At 38.9% G+C, this 14,381-nt stretch overlaps 1 protein-coding gene across 1 annotated transcript in view; it reads left to right on the top strand.

The window, feature by feature from the left end:
- WDFY3 (WD repeat and FYVE domain containing 3) overlaps window positions 1–14,381 on the top strand; it is a 100,320-nt gene that overhangs the window by 28,538 nt on the left and 57,401 nt on the right. The window contains exons 10-15 of the mRNA XM_010008948.1: window positions 2,211–2,404; window positions 4,854–5,311; window positions 7,333–7,416; window positions 9,918–10,095; window positions 11,142–11,356; window positions 13,097–13,209. Of these exons, the coding sequence (XP_010007250.1) occupies window positions 2,211–2,404; window positions 4,854–5,311; window positions 7,333–7,416; window positions 9,918–10,095; window positions 11,142–11,356; window positions 13,097–13,209 (1,242 nt within the window). The remainder of the gene's footprint in view (window positions 1–2,210; window positions 2,405–4,853; window positions 5,312–7,332; window positions 7,417–9,917; window positions 10,096–11,141; window positions 11,357–13,096; window positions 13,210–14,381) is intronic.

Raw genomic sequence — 14,381 nt, 5'->3', positions numbered from 1 at the left:
TTGTCCACTAATCTACTTCTTCTGTCAATGGAAAGGAAAAAACACATGATCTTTCTTTTACTAAATGAATCTGTTCAATGATGAAGCAAGAAACAAGTGAATTTGGCTGAAATAAGGAGGTTTTAGAGAGGAATTGGTATAGATTACAGATTAATTGCATGAATCAATAAACACTTGCACATTTATCACTCAGCTTTGGTTTCGTTATGTAAAAAAGAGTGGAATTAGAAACGAGTCAGAAAGGAGTGGCAGAGAGGTACATGTGGGGCTTCCACATAAGGAGAAACTGGAGCAAAAACATACCCCAAACCAAAATAACCTCAGGATTGTTTGGTTTCTAAGGGTGAATGAGAGGGGAAGTGCTTCAAGTACTTGATGATAACATCTCTGAAGGACTGGAACCGCCTTATATCTTACAAGCAGCAAGTCTTGTTTCAGTAGTACCTGATCAGGCATCAGGATCTGTGGTACCTGAGCCTTGCTCCTGTGAGGTATGGGATTATGATCTGACTGCGGTAGCATCCACCTGACTAGTGATAAATCCTTGGCTGCTGCTAAATGGCTTTCTGACCTCACCTGAGAAACTTGAAGCAGCCATTAGTATCTCACTGCTACTTCCTGGTACTGAGTTAATCTCTTGAGTATCCAGCAGAGAAGCAACAGAGGGTGGCGTCAAACACGTAAGGATTGTGCAATGACACCACAGATTGTTTCTGAAGACTCCTGGAGAGTTCAATAACCTAATTTGATTAGTAGCTCTCCAAGGTCAGGAGTATGACAGAGCAGTACAGGAGTTAAGAAACCATTTCTCAAAGTTGTGGTTGCTGTCTGTGCAGCATGTCTGGGATGTGAGCCCAGTGGCACTGTATCCAGAGTCCAGCAGGGATTTTTAGGTCTTCACAGGTATGCATAAATAGACATCATGCATCCTTGCATACCATACTCAAAGATTGGTTTCTGATCCTAAAGCATTCTCTCTTATAAGGTTTCCTGAATATTCCATAACTAGTAACTGAATTTCAAACAATAAATTTGGATGTCCAGACAGATTCACTGGTTAGTTGAGAATCTAGATTGAGAGTGGGAGATGCAGGCAATATTACCTCAGACTCTGAAAGCAAGAGACCTGACAGCTGAGGAGATGCACTTCACCTTTAAAGGAATGCAACCTCAGGGTCTGAGGCCTCTTCTTTTGCCTTGTCCAAGTCCATGTCTCATCCAGTGAATGTCAGAGAAAATAGAGAATGTCATAGAAAATAGAGAATGCCAAAGACAGGGAATTGGAAATGGATCGTGGGACTAAGATTTGTATATGTACATTAGAGGGAATAAACATTGTCCCAACTAGTTTGTTAATCCTGAACTTGGTGATTTAAACTGCTCTTTTATTTTGTGGTCACAAGGCAAATTATCCCTTTTGATGCAGCAGTGCAGCATTGATCCATTTCCCTGCTCTGTTTTCATCTTCAGTAATTAAGATAGGGCAGTACTCTAGATGCTGACTCTGTACTGAACACACATTATATGTGCCATATATATTCCAGTTTGGTTTTTATGATGTTTTCAGATTAAATTGTCATTTAATTTTCAGTTAACATTGTATGTATTTTCTTCTGAGTATCCAGTAAGCTTGAGAACCTTTATTTGACTTCAGCTTTATCTCTGCAGAGATTAAGTCTTGCCACAAGAAAACTTCTGCAGGATCTTAAAAATATTGTGGCAAGACAGAATCACTTCTCAACCAGTGCACCTAGTTTGCTCATCTTGTCCAGAAGCAGCCTACTTATATTTTTAGCAATTAGCTAAATGTCATATAAACACTACCCTTAACAAAACCAGCATGTAGTCTTCACTAAAGATAGAGGGTTTGCTATATTTTTTGTTTCATCCTGTGCCTCTGAGCTCTAGAATGAAAAGAATATCTACTGTTGTAGTAGCAGTTACTGAGGAAATTCTTAGGACTAACCTTCATCCTTGTACTTAACACATTTAGTAAAAAGATAGTATCAGAATAAAACTGTTCAAGTTCTATTTGGATTTGTGGTAGGAGAGAAAAAATAGTAAGTCATTAAACATCCAAGGGCTAAAACTGCCATCCAATCTGTAGAAATTAAAATAAACATCTTTCGTGTTTTGTGTTGTCTTTATTTGTTACTGATTGTGTTTTTCATACTCCTTATGCATTTATCTCTTCCTCCCCCTTTCTGTAGGTATTTTCAGGGAGTTTGGTGGTGCGAGATGCGTGCACAACATAGTGAAGTATCCCCAGTGCCGACAGCATGCCCTGATGATCATCCAGCAGCTGGTGTTGTCACCTAGCGGAGAAGATGATATGGGCACTTTGTTGGGACTAATGCACTCTGCTCCACCTACGGAACTGCAGCTGAAAACTGACATCTTAAGGGTAAATAAAGTACTGCTCAGGACTCTTGCTCCTAAGCCACTTCTTAAAAAAGTAAAACACTGAGAAGGGGATTGGATTGGTTTCAAAGGATGGTATTTAGTTTCTGAACGTGGTTTATCTCTGGAGTTGAAATACGTACATTTGATGGATGGTCTTTATTTTCTTCCATCTGTCCATGGCAGGAAATGAGGTTCTATGGTTACGATACTCTTCCATGACAGAGTATTGTTCAGTTAAAAACAATGAGAATGCAGAGGTGGGAGGGGAGAGGCAAGCATGGAACACATAAGTTTATTTTCAGTGCTGGCTTATGTTTTCCTGTGGCAGACTATTTTACCAATTTGTTAGTTATAAATGCTCAACTAGCTAATATAAATTTAAAATTTAGTGACCACAGTAGAAGATAAAGGCAAAGAACTTGCTTGCTTAAGCAAAATACTGGAAAGGCAGGAATGTAAGGCTGCAAGTGAAGAAGGAAGAGAGAAGACTCTCATATTCTCCATCATGTTAGGTTTTTTGGCTGCTAATCTAGACCCATGATTTATTCTCAGTATAGGTAATGTTAGTCTTGTAAATTGGCATAATTTTGTTATTTTAGGATAGAAAAGCTGAGACAAGTAGTAATAACCAAATTAGTCTTACATGCAAATTCTTCATGTAATACTTCTCTGGCAGATGAACAGCTTCATATTATTCCAAAAGACAGAAAGGAAAGCTTGTAATAAAACGATGCATTTGACATACTTTGTCTACCAAAGTCTTCAGTTGTTTTTGAGCACATCTCGTTCATTGTGCTTAAGGGGAGAGAAACAAAACTGCAGTTCCCCAACAGATTTAACATTCAAAGTCATGGTTTCTGTTCTTCATCTGACTTTCTGTATTTCTCTGCCATTGTTACTCTTCCAGAAGTTTTGGTTATGGAACTGACAGCCCAGAATGGTGCAGTGATGTGTCCTTAACTGTTTATCCAGGTTTGGCAGGAAATTAATTACTGCCTTTGAAGGAATGACAGGCTATTTCATTACTCATATTCTGAGTGCTTAACAAAAAAAAAAACCAACCAAACAGCAAGAAAACCCCATGATTCTGAAGAAGTAAAATTTTGGTCATGAAAGATTTTCCCCCAAATCCCCAGCCAATTTTTCTCTATCAGTAATATTTTTCTGTTGTTTGTTACACTTCATGTAGAGATTTTTTCTTGTATATTCCATACTCATGTGTGGGTCAAACTTTTCATGACAGCTCTTTGTTGTTGGTGGGGTGGATGGACTTCTCCACCCCCTGATTGCACAGACACATTAGTATTATTTTATAGTACCTGGATTAATGTAGTTCCCACTGTTTATATTGTGGCTTTGTATTTGTTCAGTGGTAAGGTTTTATTCATTTTTGTTTCACTGTCAGGGTTATTTCCTAAGGGCATATCTTAAAATTAAGTTTGACTCAGTTCAGAGATTTATGGGTTTCATTGTGGAGGAAGGCTAACCTAAGTTGTTGGGGGTTTTTTGTTAATCCTTTGCTGCTGCTGCTGTCTTTGAGTGCTGTTGTGGCTTCATAGCTGCCATGTGCTTATGCATTTGTAGATTTTGAGAGACCTGTGTTAGGATGCTCCAAGGCTTAGATTTCTCACTGCTCCATGCAGTTGTTTGCCCACTCTGAAATTGTTAGTGAATTATGATGGCAGTGTAGATTCCTTGCTAGTAGCTATAGGTTCTGCCTTATCACTGCTCAGAAACAGCTGAGGGAGCTGGGGTTATTTAGTCTGGAGAAAAGGAGGCTGGGGGAGACCTTATTGCTCTCTGCAAATACCTGAAAAGAGGCTATAGAGAGGTAAGTGCTGATCTCACAAGTAACAAATGATAGGACAAGAGGAAGTGGCCTCAAATTGTACCAGGGAAGGTTTAGGCTGGATATTAGGAAGAATTTCTTCACTGAAAGAGTTGTCAATGACATGGTGGCTAGGGAAGTGGTGGAAACGCTATCTCTGGATGTGTTTAGAAGTCGTGTAGATACAGTGCTTAGAGACATGGTTTAGCAGTGGACTTGGTAGAGTTAGGTTAATGGTTGGACTTGAGGATCTTACAGCTCTTTTCCAACCTAAACTATTCTATGTTTCTATTCTGTGGAGTTACTTGGGCATTTGGGGTTCCATTGTATGTGTGCTTGGTCAAGTCTTCTGTTGGCAGGTTCATTTATGTTCTTAGTTTCATGTTTCTAGATTAGGGACAATGCATTGCTTTTTACCCTACTCTCTTTATTTTGTGAGCTCTTGAGGATGGGGTCTCTTGAAGTACAAAGCTGATCTTTGGAGACATCAGTCACTACTGAATTCTAACAGATGACATGAAGCTTTTGCTAGTATTTCAAACAAGAACATTCCTACCTTTTTTCAAGCCGTTTGTAATGCTGCTGCTTTTTTTTCCTCTTGTTTTCTTTGTTTTGTCTATAGGCCCTGCTCTCAGTGCTGAGAGAAAGCCACCGCACGAGAACTGTTTTTAGAAAAGTTGGTGGATTTGTGTATGTCACATCTTTACTGGTTGCTATGGAGAGATCTTTGTGCTCGCCACCTAAGAATGGCTGGGAGAAAGTAAACCAGAATCAAGTGTTTGAACTGCTTCACACTGTGTTCTGCACATTGACTGCAGCAATGCGCTACGAGCCAGCCAACTCTCACTTCTTCAAAACAGAGATCCAGTACGAAAAACTGGCAGATGCTGTTCGATTACTGGGCTGCTTCTCAGACTTGAGAAAAATAAGTCCCTTGAATGTCTTCCCTTCAAATACACAACTGTTTCAAAGACTTTTGGATGATGACCTAATGTCCCTGGATTCCGTGTCACCTACTCTAAGACACTGCAGCAAACTTTTTATTTACCTCTACAAGGTAGCCACAGATTCTTTTGACAGGTATGAGCTTTGCTTTAAGTTTTTTTTATCTCTTACTTTCTTCTCTTCCCAACCCCCTACCTCTGGTTCTGGTGTTCCCGAAATAGTTTTCTTCAACTATGTTCATTGCAAGCTTTTCCATTTCTATTATAATGTTTGTTCCTTCACTCCAGTGAGAAGAATATAAGGTGTTAACATCTGACCAAATATTGACCTAGCTTGCTGGTGTTCTCCAGAGTATGCAGCATTCTTTCTGTTGTTGAACGTTTTTGTCATGGCAGTTGTGAAGACAGATGTCAGTTTATGGTTACATTTGATGTGTTGAAGCAACCTGTTGATTGATAGGCAGACTGGTAGCTTTATTGTACAAAACTACTGGATTTTTATGCTTTTATTAAGTCAAATGAAAAATTGGTAGTTGAACGTCAGACCTAAAGTTTGAGTTTCCCTTGATACAGAACTCTACTTACATAGTACCATGATGATTTTAGAATCACAGAATCGTTTAGATTGGAAGAGACTTTTAAAATCATGGAGTCCAACCATGATCCCAGCACTGCTAAGTCCACCCTTAAACCATGTTCCCAAGCACCACATCTACACATCTTTTAAATGCCTCCAGGGATGGTAACTCAGCCACTTCCCTGGGCAGCCTGTTCCAGTGCTTGACAACACTGTCAGTGAAAAATTCTTCTTATACTCAGTCTAAACCTACCCTGGCACAACTTGAGCTCTTTACCTCTTGTTATATTGCTTGTTGCTAGGGAGAAGAGACTGACCCTTATCTCACTACAGCCTCCTTTCAGGTAGTTCTAGAGAGCAGTACAGTATCCCCTCAACCTTCTTTTCTCCTGGCTGAACACACCTAGAGTAGACATCTTGCTTTAGATGGATTGGCATGTTCTTTGAAGTTCTAACTACTCTGTAAATTATTGTTATTTTAAATTAACTGAGAGACACTCCTAGAATAAAACTCCTAGAAGTTAAATTATATTTTAGATTTGATATGAACTGAAGTCTTAAAGTAGATTCAAAATTACAACAAAACTTAGTGAAGTATGTGTTAAATGGCTTGTCTGGAAGTAGTCATTGCCTATAATTTAAGGTACAAAATCTAAAACACACAGACCTAAGCTTTGTATCTGGGGCCTTGGAGCTGCTGTACCCCAGCTATTTAAAGCATGTGACCTGTTTTTCTAGAGCAGTCCACTTAGTTAGTCAAACACAGGATCTGATTTTCCAAGTATTGAAGTCATGGCTTTGTATTCTGTGATATTAGTAGAGCTGCCAGTTGGCGAGGCTTTCTGAAACTAGGTGACTCGTAAAGTACAAACTTAAGTGTTTGTATTAATGAAAGTTTTGTCTCCAAAGCAGCAAATTGTAATGCTAGTCTCCTGTTTAGAAACCAAAAAACCAAAATCCAAGAACATCTGATCTCAATTTAAAATATTATTGAACTATTCAGATAGGGGGAGGAAAATGTATGTTAAGAATGTGTTGCATGTACTGTAGAAGTTATAACGCCGGCTAACACTAGTTATGAGGAATCAGTGGGGTAAGTAAATCTCAGGGTGCTTATTGCATAAGCTGCCTCCTTACATTGCTTATTTTTTGCTGTCATCTTTAGTGACTCCGTTCACCCTTCTTTCTTAAATTTTTTTATTGTCATTTTTTGTGAAGTTAATGTAGATTTTATTTCTTAACTGTGTTGCTTATACTTAATTTGCTTGGGGTTTACTTTCTCATCACAATTTCTGCTGTTTAACATTGAAAGATGCCCTGCTCTACTGTCATGGTCAGATCGATAAAGCTCTGTGGAGTAATGAACAAACACTGCAGTCATGCCATAAAACAAGTACATGCTTTGCATGCCCATGTTTACCTGATGCATGTCATTCAGTAGCATCCTTTGTTGTCTACGTTGTTTCTGAAGAATGGATCCCAGTAACGATTTTATTGGTGATTTTGTGAAACTAACAAGCTTATGGCCTCTGGTTTCTTCTCTAACCTCTCTGTCCTACCCCTGTCTGTTTTGTCTGTAGTCGTGCAGAACAGATCCCTCCTTGCCTGACAAATGAGACTTCTCTCCCCTCTCCCTGGGGTACGCCAGCTTTGTCCAGGAAAAGGTACCGACCCTTTACAGAGAAGTTAATATCACATCTGACTTCTCTCTCACTGTTATGTTTCTTATTTCTTGGAGTTTTTTCTCTCAAGTTGCTTTTTTTTTCCTTCTGAGGTGTGCATTTTCACTTCTTGTTTACTGGATAAAATAAATGTAAAGGTCTGTTTTATAGTGAATCCAAGGTAGTGATGCTAATATATCAGATTAGAAATGTCTTCAGACTCTTGAGGCACTTAGGTTCATGATTCAAAACCAAATAACCCCTAGTATAAGAAATTATTTACAGGGGGATATGAATGACACTCTCAGGAGCAGTTCAGAGAAGTTCAGGCTATGCTAGTAGATCAATTAATATAGCAGGATTTCTTTCTTCTTGGCTAATTTTTCACAAAAAGGTACTTTCTGTAAGAGGGTGCATGGCTTGTTAAGGTGCTCATTTGTTAGTTTGCACAGAATTAAAAAAAAAAAAAAAAAAAGAGAATGAACCTGTCAGTACTTGTTTTCTTGAAAGAAAACAGCTTCTCCTGTGGAGGCTTTTTCCAGTTTTGTCCCTGATATTAACCTCTTACATTATGGTTTGCCCTTTCCTCTTCTCCCAGGTGTAACTGGCATGGCTGCTCAGGTTCACTGAATTACACTCAAGAACAGATATGCACATCCTTCCAGCAGAACAACCATATGCAATGCCTGCCAAACATGAGGTGATCTTAAGGTGTAGTGAATAAAAGAATGCCAGATAGGTAGCTGACATAGGCTGGTACTTAAAATATGAATGCAGGTACATATCAATAGATATTTTAGGCTTCCTTTATTTTTTGTAGTACTGAAAAGACAAGCTGTTATTTTAAAACTGTGTGACATAAGGTGAGGTAAAGACTGAATAGTTTAAAATGTCAGTATCTCTGTGAGGTGCTTTGGGCAGTTCAGGTAAGCATCAAATGGTAATGTGAGTACTTGCTGAGGTAAAGGAATGTTTGGCATGGATCTTTGCAAAAAAAAAAAAAAAAAGGCCTTTGCTTGATAATAAGTTATGTAAGACTCAAAGCAAAAGTGGACAGAAAGAGTGATCATGCTGTCCTGCATCCTTTTCAGATCTTTTCTGTACAATCATGTTTTTAAAGTAAGAAAATAGATGAGGCTTGGCTTTTCAGAAAGTCTGTTTGAGCAGCTGTCCGCTTCCTCATGGTTGATCTGGGTTGTGTTTGTCATTCTTGGTGAATTCAGTGCCAGTAGCTTGGATCTTCCTACTTTCAAAAATTATTTATTATTTTTTATCCAGCAGAAGATTGTACTGTACTTCCTAGAGTCCTTTCTTAGGCTGAATAATCCATTGCCTCAGCCTTTGCCCATGAATGACATTTCTTGCTGGGGTGAATGTGTGTGTGTTGGAGCTGCAGCCTCCAAAGTGATTAGGACGGAATTTTGTTTGCAGTCTTCCTCATCTCCTCTCTATGTCCTGTTTTTCCCAGAAGAGATTTCCTAGTTGGAAGTGCCTAACGCGTGAGGCACAGTGAGTCTCCAGGTGTTAGGGTTAGGTAAATCTCCATCTCTGAGGACAGAACAGAGGAAATGACCCTTTCAACTGATTTGATAGGAAGAGGCCCATTTTTGGCTGGATTCGCTTCTTGTAAAATGGCAACCAATTGTTACATCTTTTTTTTTCTTCTCTAATAAGCATATATGACAAATGCTGTGAGAATATGGGTGGTTTGGGCTTTTTGTTGGTGTGTTTGGGTTTTTTGTGTTGAGCACGAGTCTTGAGCTATCTCTTGCTTCTGAAGTACCATCTTGAAAACCTGTGTTAAATAAGCTGCTCATGCAGTTTGTGTGTTGAATCTTGGGCTGAAAGAAGAATGGCATCAAGCTGATACCTCTGAGAGTTTCAATGAGAAATGCATCTACAGCTCTCAGCACAAGTGCCTGCTTCAAAGTCCATGTGTCAAAACCTCTTTTCGCTGAATCAGACTAAAGCAGCTTACTGTAAAACTGAATTGCTTGTAGCTGTCATGGAAATGCTGAGAGCGTATGGGCTTCTGGCTTGAGTATACGCCAAGAAAAACTTTCTGGTCCTGTAAGCTAGTTAGAGATTGCTGAGTTTTGTGATAGTACATTTTAGAATCAGTTGTTAATGAAGAGCAAATGTGAAGAAATGTATTCAAAACTGAACTTGTCCCCCAGAGCAGAAGCAGGTAGCTCATATGCTGCTGTTGCTGTGTGCTGCCACTGCCGCTAGAATGAGAAGGGGATTACCAAGTTTTTCAAACAGCATAGCATGTGGGAAAAAGAGTTCTGAGTTCAAACATTGTTGAGAAATAAAGACCCTCCCAGGTTGTCTTTGGAGAAACACATGCAACAGATTTGAGAAAAATGCTTAGTCTGTCTGACTTGGGAGAGAAAGGAGAGAGGAGTGACATCTATAGGCCAATTAAACTTAACAGCTGCTTGAAAAATGGATAGCTCATGATAGATGGGTGTTGTAACCATGGAATGTTTTCTGTCCTGCAGGCACGCATATCATTCTGTTTCAACACCTCCTGTTTGCCCTCAGAAAAACATAACTGATGTGAAACTCCAAACAGGACCCACATCCATACAAAGCTCTGATGCAGTAATTATCCACCCTGGTGCTATGCTTGCAATGCTGGATCTTCTGGCCTCTGTTGGGTCAGCTACACACCCAGAGGTAAGGAAAAAATATCTGCTGTTTTAAGTTTTTAAGGTTGACTAGGGAAAAGGATGGCTATAGGAAACAGAAAAACTGTTTGTCTTCTCGTTTCATCTGAGAAGCTAATACATTTCACAGACTAATCGAGTTGAATAACTGTGGTGACACAGAGATCTGATAGAAATTGTTTTATTTCATAGGCTTTGGTTTGTTTGTCTCTATCTAACTCCTAGCAACAATGTAAATATAAAAAGTGTCTGAAGTGGCCATCAGATAAATTTCTAAGTGTGATGAATTCTTGATTTCCCTGGTGTATCACATGTTAACACATAGTACAAGGCGGACATGGGATTGGACATTATAGCTTAGTTTACGTGTGCTGTGTGAATTAGCTGGAATAGGTTCTACTTCCAAAATTGTACTGCCTGTATTGTACAATTCTCAAACCCAAATCTCTGCTTGTGTTTTTATATGAAGGATTTGTTCAACATTTTTTTAAGTCACCTAAGTATTTTTTGTTTGAGATGTTTTCCCTGAAGAACACTTTACTTGAAAAAAGTTCCAAAAGCTTACAAGAATTATTAGATTGGGTTCCTCTTTCTTGTCTTCTACTGGCAATGAGCATGGCTACTTTCTGTCTTCAGGGCATTAATTTGGCAGTTACCTTGCATATACCTTAAATGTTTTAGAGATTTAAAGTTGTTAGGGGTAGCTTAGCAGTCACAAAAATAAAAGTTCTTAGTATGCTCTAAGCATGTAGAACTTCTAAACTGACTCTATTCTAGTGAAAAGGAGAGGTTAGTTGAACCATCCTTACCTGAATTATTTTTCTTTATAATGGTGGCAGTAATCCTTCACATAACTCATTATCCTTTTTCATACAGATGTGTCTCTTCACAGGCGCACCTGCCCCCAACACACACACACATGCACATGTATTTAAGTATATGCCTCTTTGTATTAGTTGCTAATGGTAGTTTCCTTTTCATTATATGCATAAGGGCTTCCTTTTATTTGCCTTATCAGTTTGGATCTTCCCAAGTTCCTGCTTTTCTGTTTTTCAGCATGCACTGGATCTCCAGCTGGCAGTGGCCAATATCCTGCAATCTCTAGTACACACAGAGAGAAATCAGCAAGTCATGTGTGAAGCTGGGCTCCATGCACGACTTCTACAGAGATGCAGTGCTGCTCTGGCTGATGAGGACCACTCACTGCACCCGCCACTCCAGAGGATGTTTGAAAGGCTGGCCTCCCAGGCGCTGCAGCCCATGGTGTTGAGGTCAGGAAGATAGCATTGAAGTTGAGCTGAGCTCTGCTGCCTGTGCTGTTGCTGGCTGGCTATAAAGAGATTGGATTGGTAGAGAGCATAAGTGGCCTTGTGTGTTAGTGATCACACGGGATGCCATTTTATTTCTCATCAGATAGCCTGTCTTGCTTCTGTTATTTGGCATGGAATGCTGCAGACCTTGGGAATTGGAGGGTGGGGGAGGAAGGAGAAGTGTGGAGAGAAGAAAACTGCTCAGTGTTTTTCACAGAGGTGGTAGTGAGGTTAAAGGATTGCTTCCTTCCTGCAAACCTTATGAGGCTATCAAAAATGTTGTTCCTGGCTGTGTCCTCAGGAAGAGGAAATACTATGGTTTTAAAAGCAGCACTGCCATAGAAGAAGCATGGATTCCTGGACTTTTCCACACAGCGTTAAATGCTCATATTGGAAAAGGTTCAGACCAGCAACTTTATTTAGCACATTAGTTTGTATGAAGGAAATTAAGGAATGTGATGCAAGAGGTGTCTGGAAAAATCTGGGGATGTATAGCTTTAAAAAAAATGCATCTTTCTGCATATGAATGCAAGTAGGTTTGTACCTCTATGTTAGTACTAGAAAACCAAACTTGAAAAGACAATGGGCATGTTTTTAAATACTTGTTAAATACCCACACAGTTGTATGGTGCTTTAGATTGCTGCCTAAATTTTGAGGAGATCTTCTTGCTGCCTTTCAATATAAAACAGGGCTTATAAGAACGACAGAGATTTTTACCAGGGCTTGTAGTGACAGAACCAGAGGCAAGGATTTAAACCAAAAGAGGGTGAATGTGGTCTGGACAGGAAGACATTTTTAGACACTTAGATAAGAAGATGTTTTTTACAGTGAAGGTGATGAGACACTGAAAGAGGTTGCCTAGAGAAGTGGTGAATGCTCCGTCACTGGAAGTGTTCAAGGCCAGGTTGGATGGGACTTTAAACAACCCATTATGGTGGAAAGTGCCCCTGCCCACAGCAGTGGGGTTGGACTAGATGATCTTTAAATATAAGATCCCTTACAGCCCATACCATCCTGTGATTCTGTGATCTCTGCTGGAGTAAGGAACTTCATTGCACTATCTCCTGTGGGTCACCAGCTGGCTGACCTGCAGCCAGAGCAGCTGGTCTGTTCACTTCAGTGGCATATAGTAGTGTCAGAAATGGTTCTGCAAGGAGCATGCTTTCTGGTAGTCTCATCACTGAGACTTAAGCCTCCCTAAGCATAGATTCTGGTAGCTCGGGTCGCTGTAGATGTAGGTACTGTAGCTATCTGTAGAAACAGATGTTGTTATCTGCAAAACTATCCCCTGGTCAAATAGGGTGTGCAGATAAAACAAAGCTGAAGTCCCTCATGTCAACCTGTGGTCTGCCTTTCCAGATGAGTTCAGCTTCCTGAATATGCATCAGTGTGTGTTCTGATGTTCTGCAGGATGTGGCTGCCTCCTGCCAAGTATTTGGAATTAAGATAATGGAATTTGAAGCTTTATTAACATTGATTGATTACTTTTAGTAATGCCAATTTTTGAGAGCATGTGTTCAAAACTTCAATAGTTTTGAATGGATCAAATGTGTTTCTTGCAGTTATACATTATTTTCTTAATTAAAAGTTATGTTTATTACAAGTAATTACTGTATTTTTAAAAATTATACTAGATTGGGTGCTGTTCTAGCCAAATAAGTAGACAAAATTATTTGTAATTTTCTTATTCTCTTTCTTAGGGAATTTTTACGCTTGGGAAACCCTTTGAATTGTGGAGCTTGGGACAAAAAGCTGTTGAAACAGTACCGAGTGCACAAACCCAGCTCACTGAGTTTTGAACCGGAAACGAGAAGTAGGTGCTGAAGTGCTAGAAATGTGTGGAGAATGCATCACTGACATCCCCCAGTGGCATACTTATGAAAAATTGTAGATAAACATACAGAAAAACCTTAGTTTGCCCTAGCTTTGTATGAATGTAAAATCATCAGAACAGTTTGACTGGAAAAAGTTCTAAAAGCAGAGGGAATGTAGTACTTGTATTTGAATATCTATCCAGTCAGAGAATTGTAATTTTTTATTTTAGGAACAGTAACTATTAAATATTATAGTAGTTTGCTTTTAAGTCTTGAGTCGATCCTGAGTTTCTAGTTATTTAACATTAAAAGAAAAAATACTTTCTTCAAGTACTTCCATGTGCACATCACATGTCATTAAATCTATGTAGTGTCTCATGGATTCAGTTAAGTGTCAGATAAAATATCTTGATTTCTTACACTTAAGCACAGTTCCATTTATTTCAGCTAGACTCAAGAATCTGGCTCATCACTAGTAATGAGAAAGAAATAGAATAAAAATGAAAAAAAAAAAAGATTAAAATTTACCTAATTTGTCAGAGTAATTGTTTCTTTGATAAAGAGAATTTGAGGTTGGAACACCCATTCTCAATTATTTAAAGTTCAGCATTCCCTTTTTAACCATTCATTAATTTTTCATGCTAAATATTTCCATTGGTTTTTTTCATTGCTTGCTTTCAATATGTTTACTTTCCTAGTATACCAGAATTGAAATATTTAATACTATGTGATAAGCATATGTTGAATCACAAGTGCATAGTAACATAAAAATTTTCAAGAAGAAGGACAAAATTTAAAAATGTGGGGGAGGATGAGAGGGACACACGGCAACTGATCTTCAGATTTAGTTGTGGAGTTAACACTGTGGGAAGCTACTCACAAAGTATTTTGGTTGGATATTCACTAGATATTTCTAGATTATAGATACACATACATATGTGCAGTGGAAATTTTCATTATACCTTTGTGTGGTATCCTGTTGTGGAAGTTCTTCCATTTGATAGAGTACTTCATATTCTGCTTGCAATGACAGATTGACTCTGATTATCATACTGGAAAGTTACATCGGTTTTCCAGCCATTGAAGTAATCAATCTGACAAACTGCACTGAATGTTTGTAACCAACATATTCCTTCAGCCAATCCAAACCTCTTTTCCACACACACTCTTT

Source organism: Chaetura pelagica, unplaced genomic scaffold, assembly GCF_000747805.2.
Source record: "Chaetura pelagica isolate M959 unplaced genomic scaffold, ChaPel_1.0 scaffold221, whole genome shotgun sequence".
Classification (NCBI taxonomy): domain Eukaryota; kingdom Metazoa; phylum Chordata; class Aves; order Apodiformes; family Apodidae; genus Chaetura; species Chaetura pelagica.
Note: the sequence above shows the minus strand (reverse complement) of the source record. Positions and strands in the feature narration are given on the sequence as shown.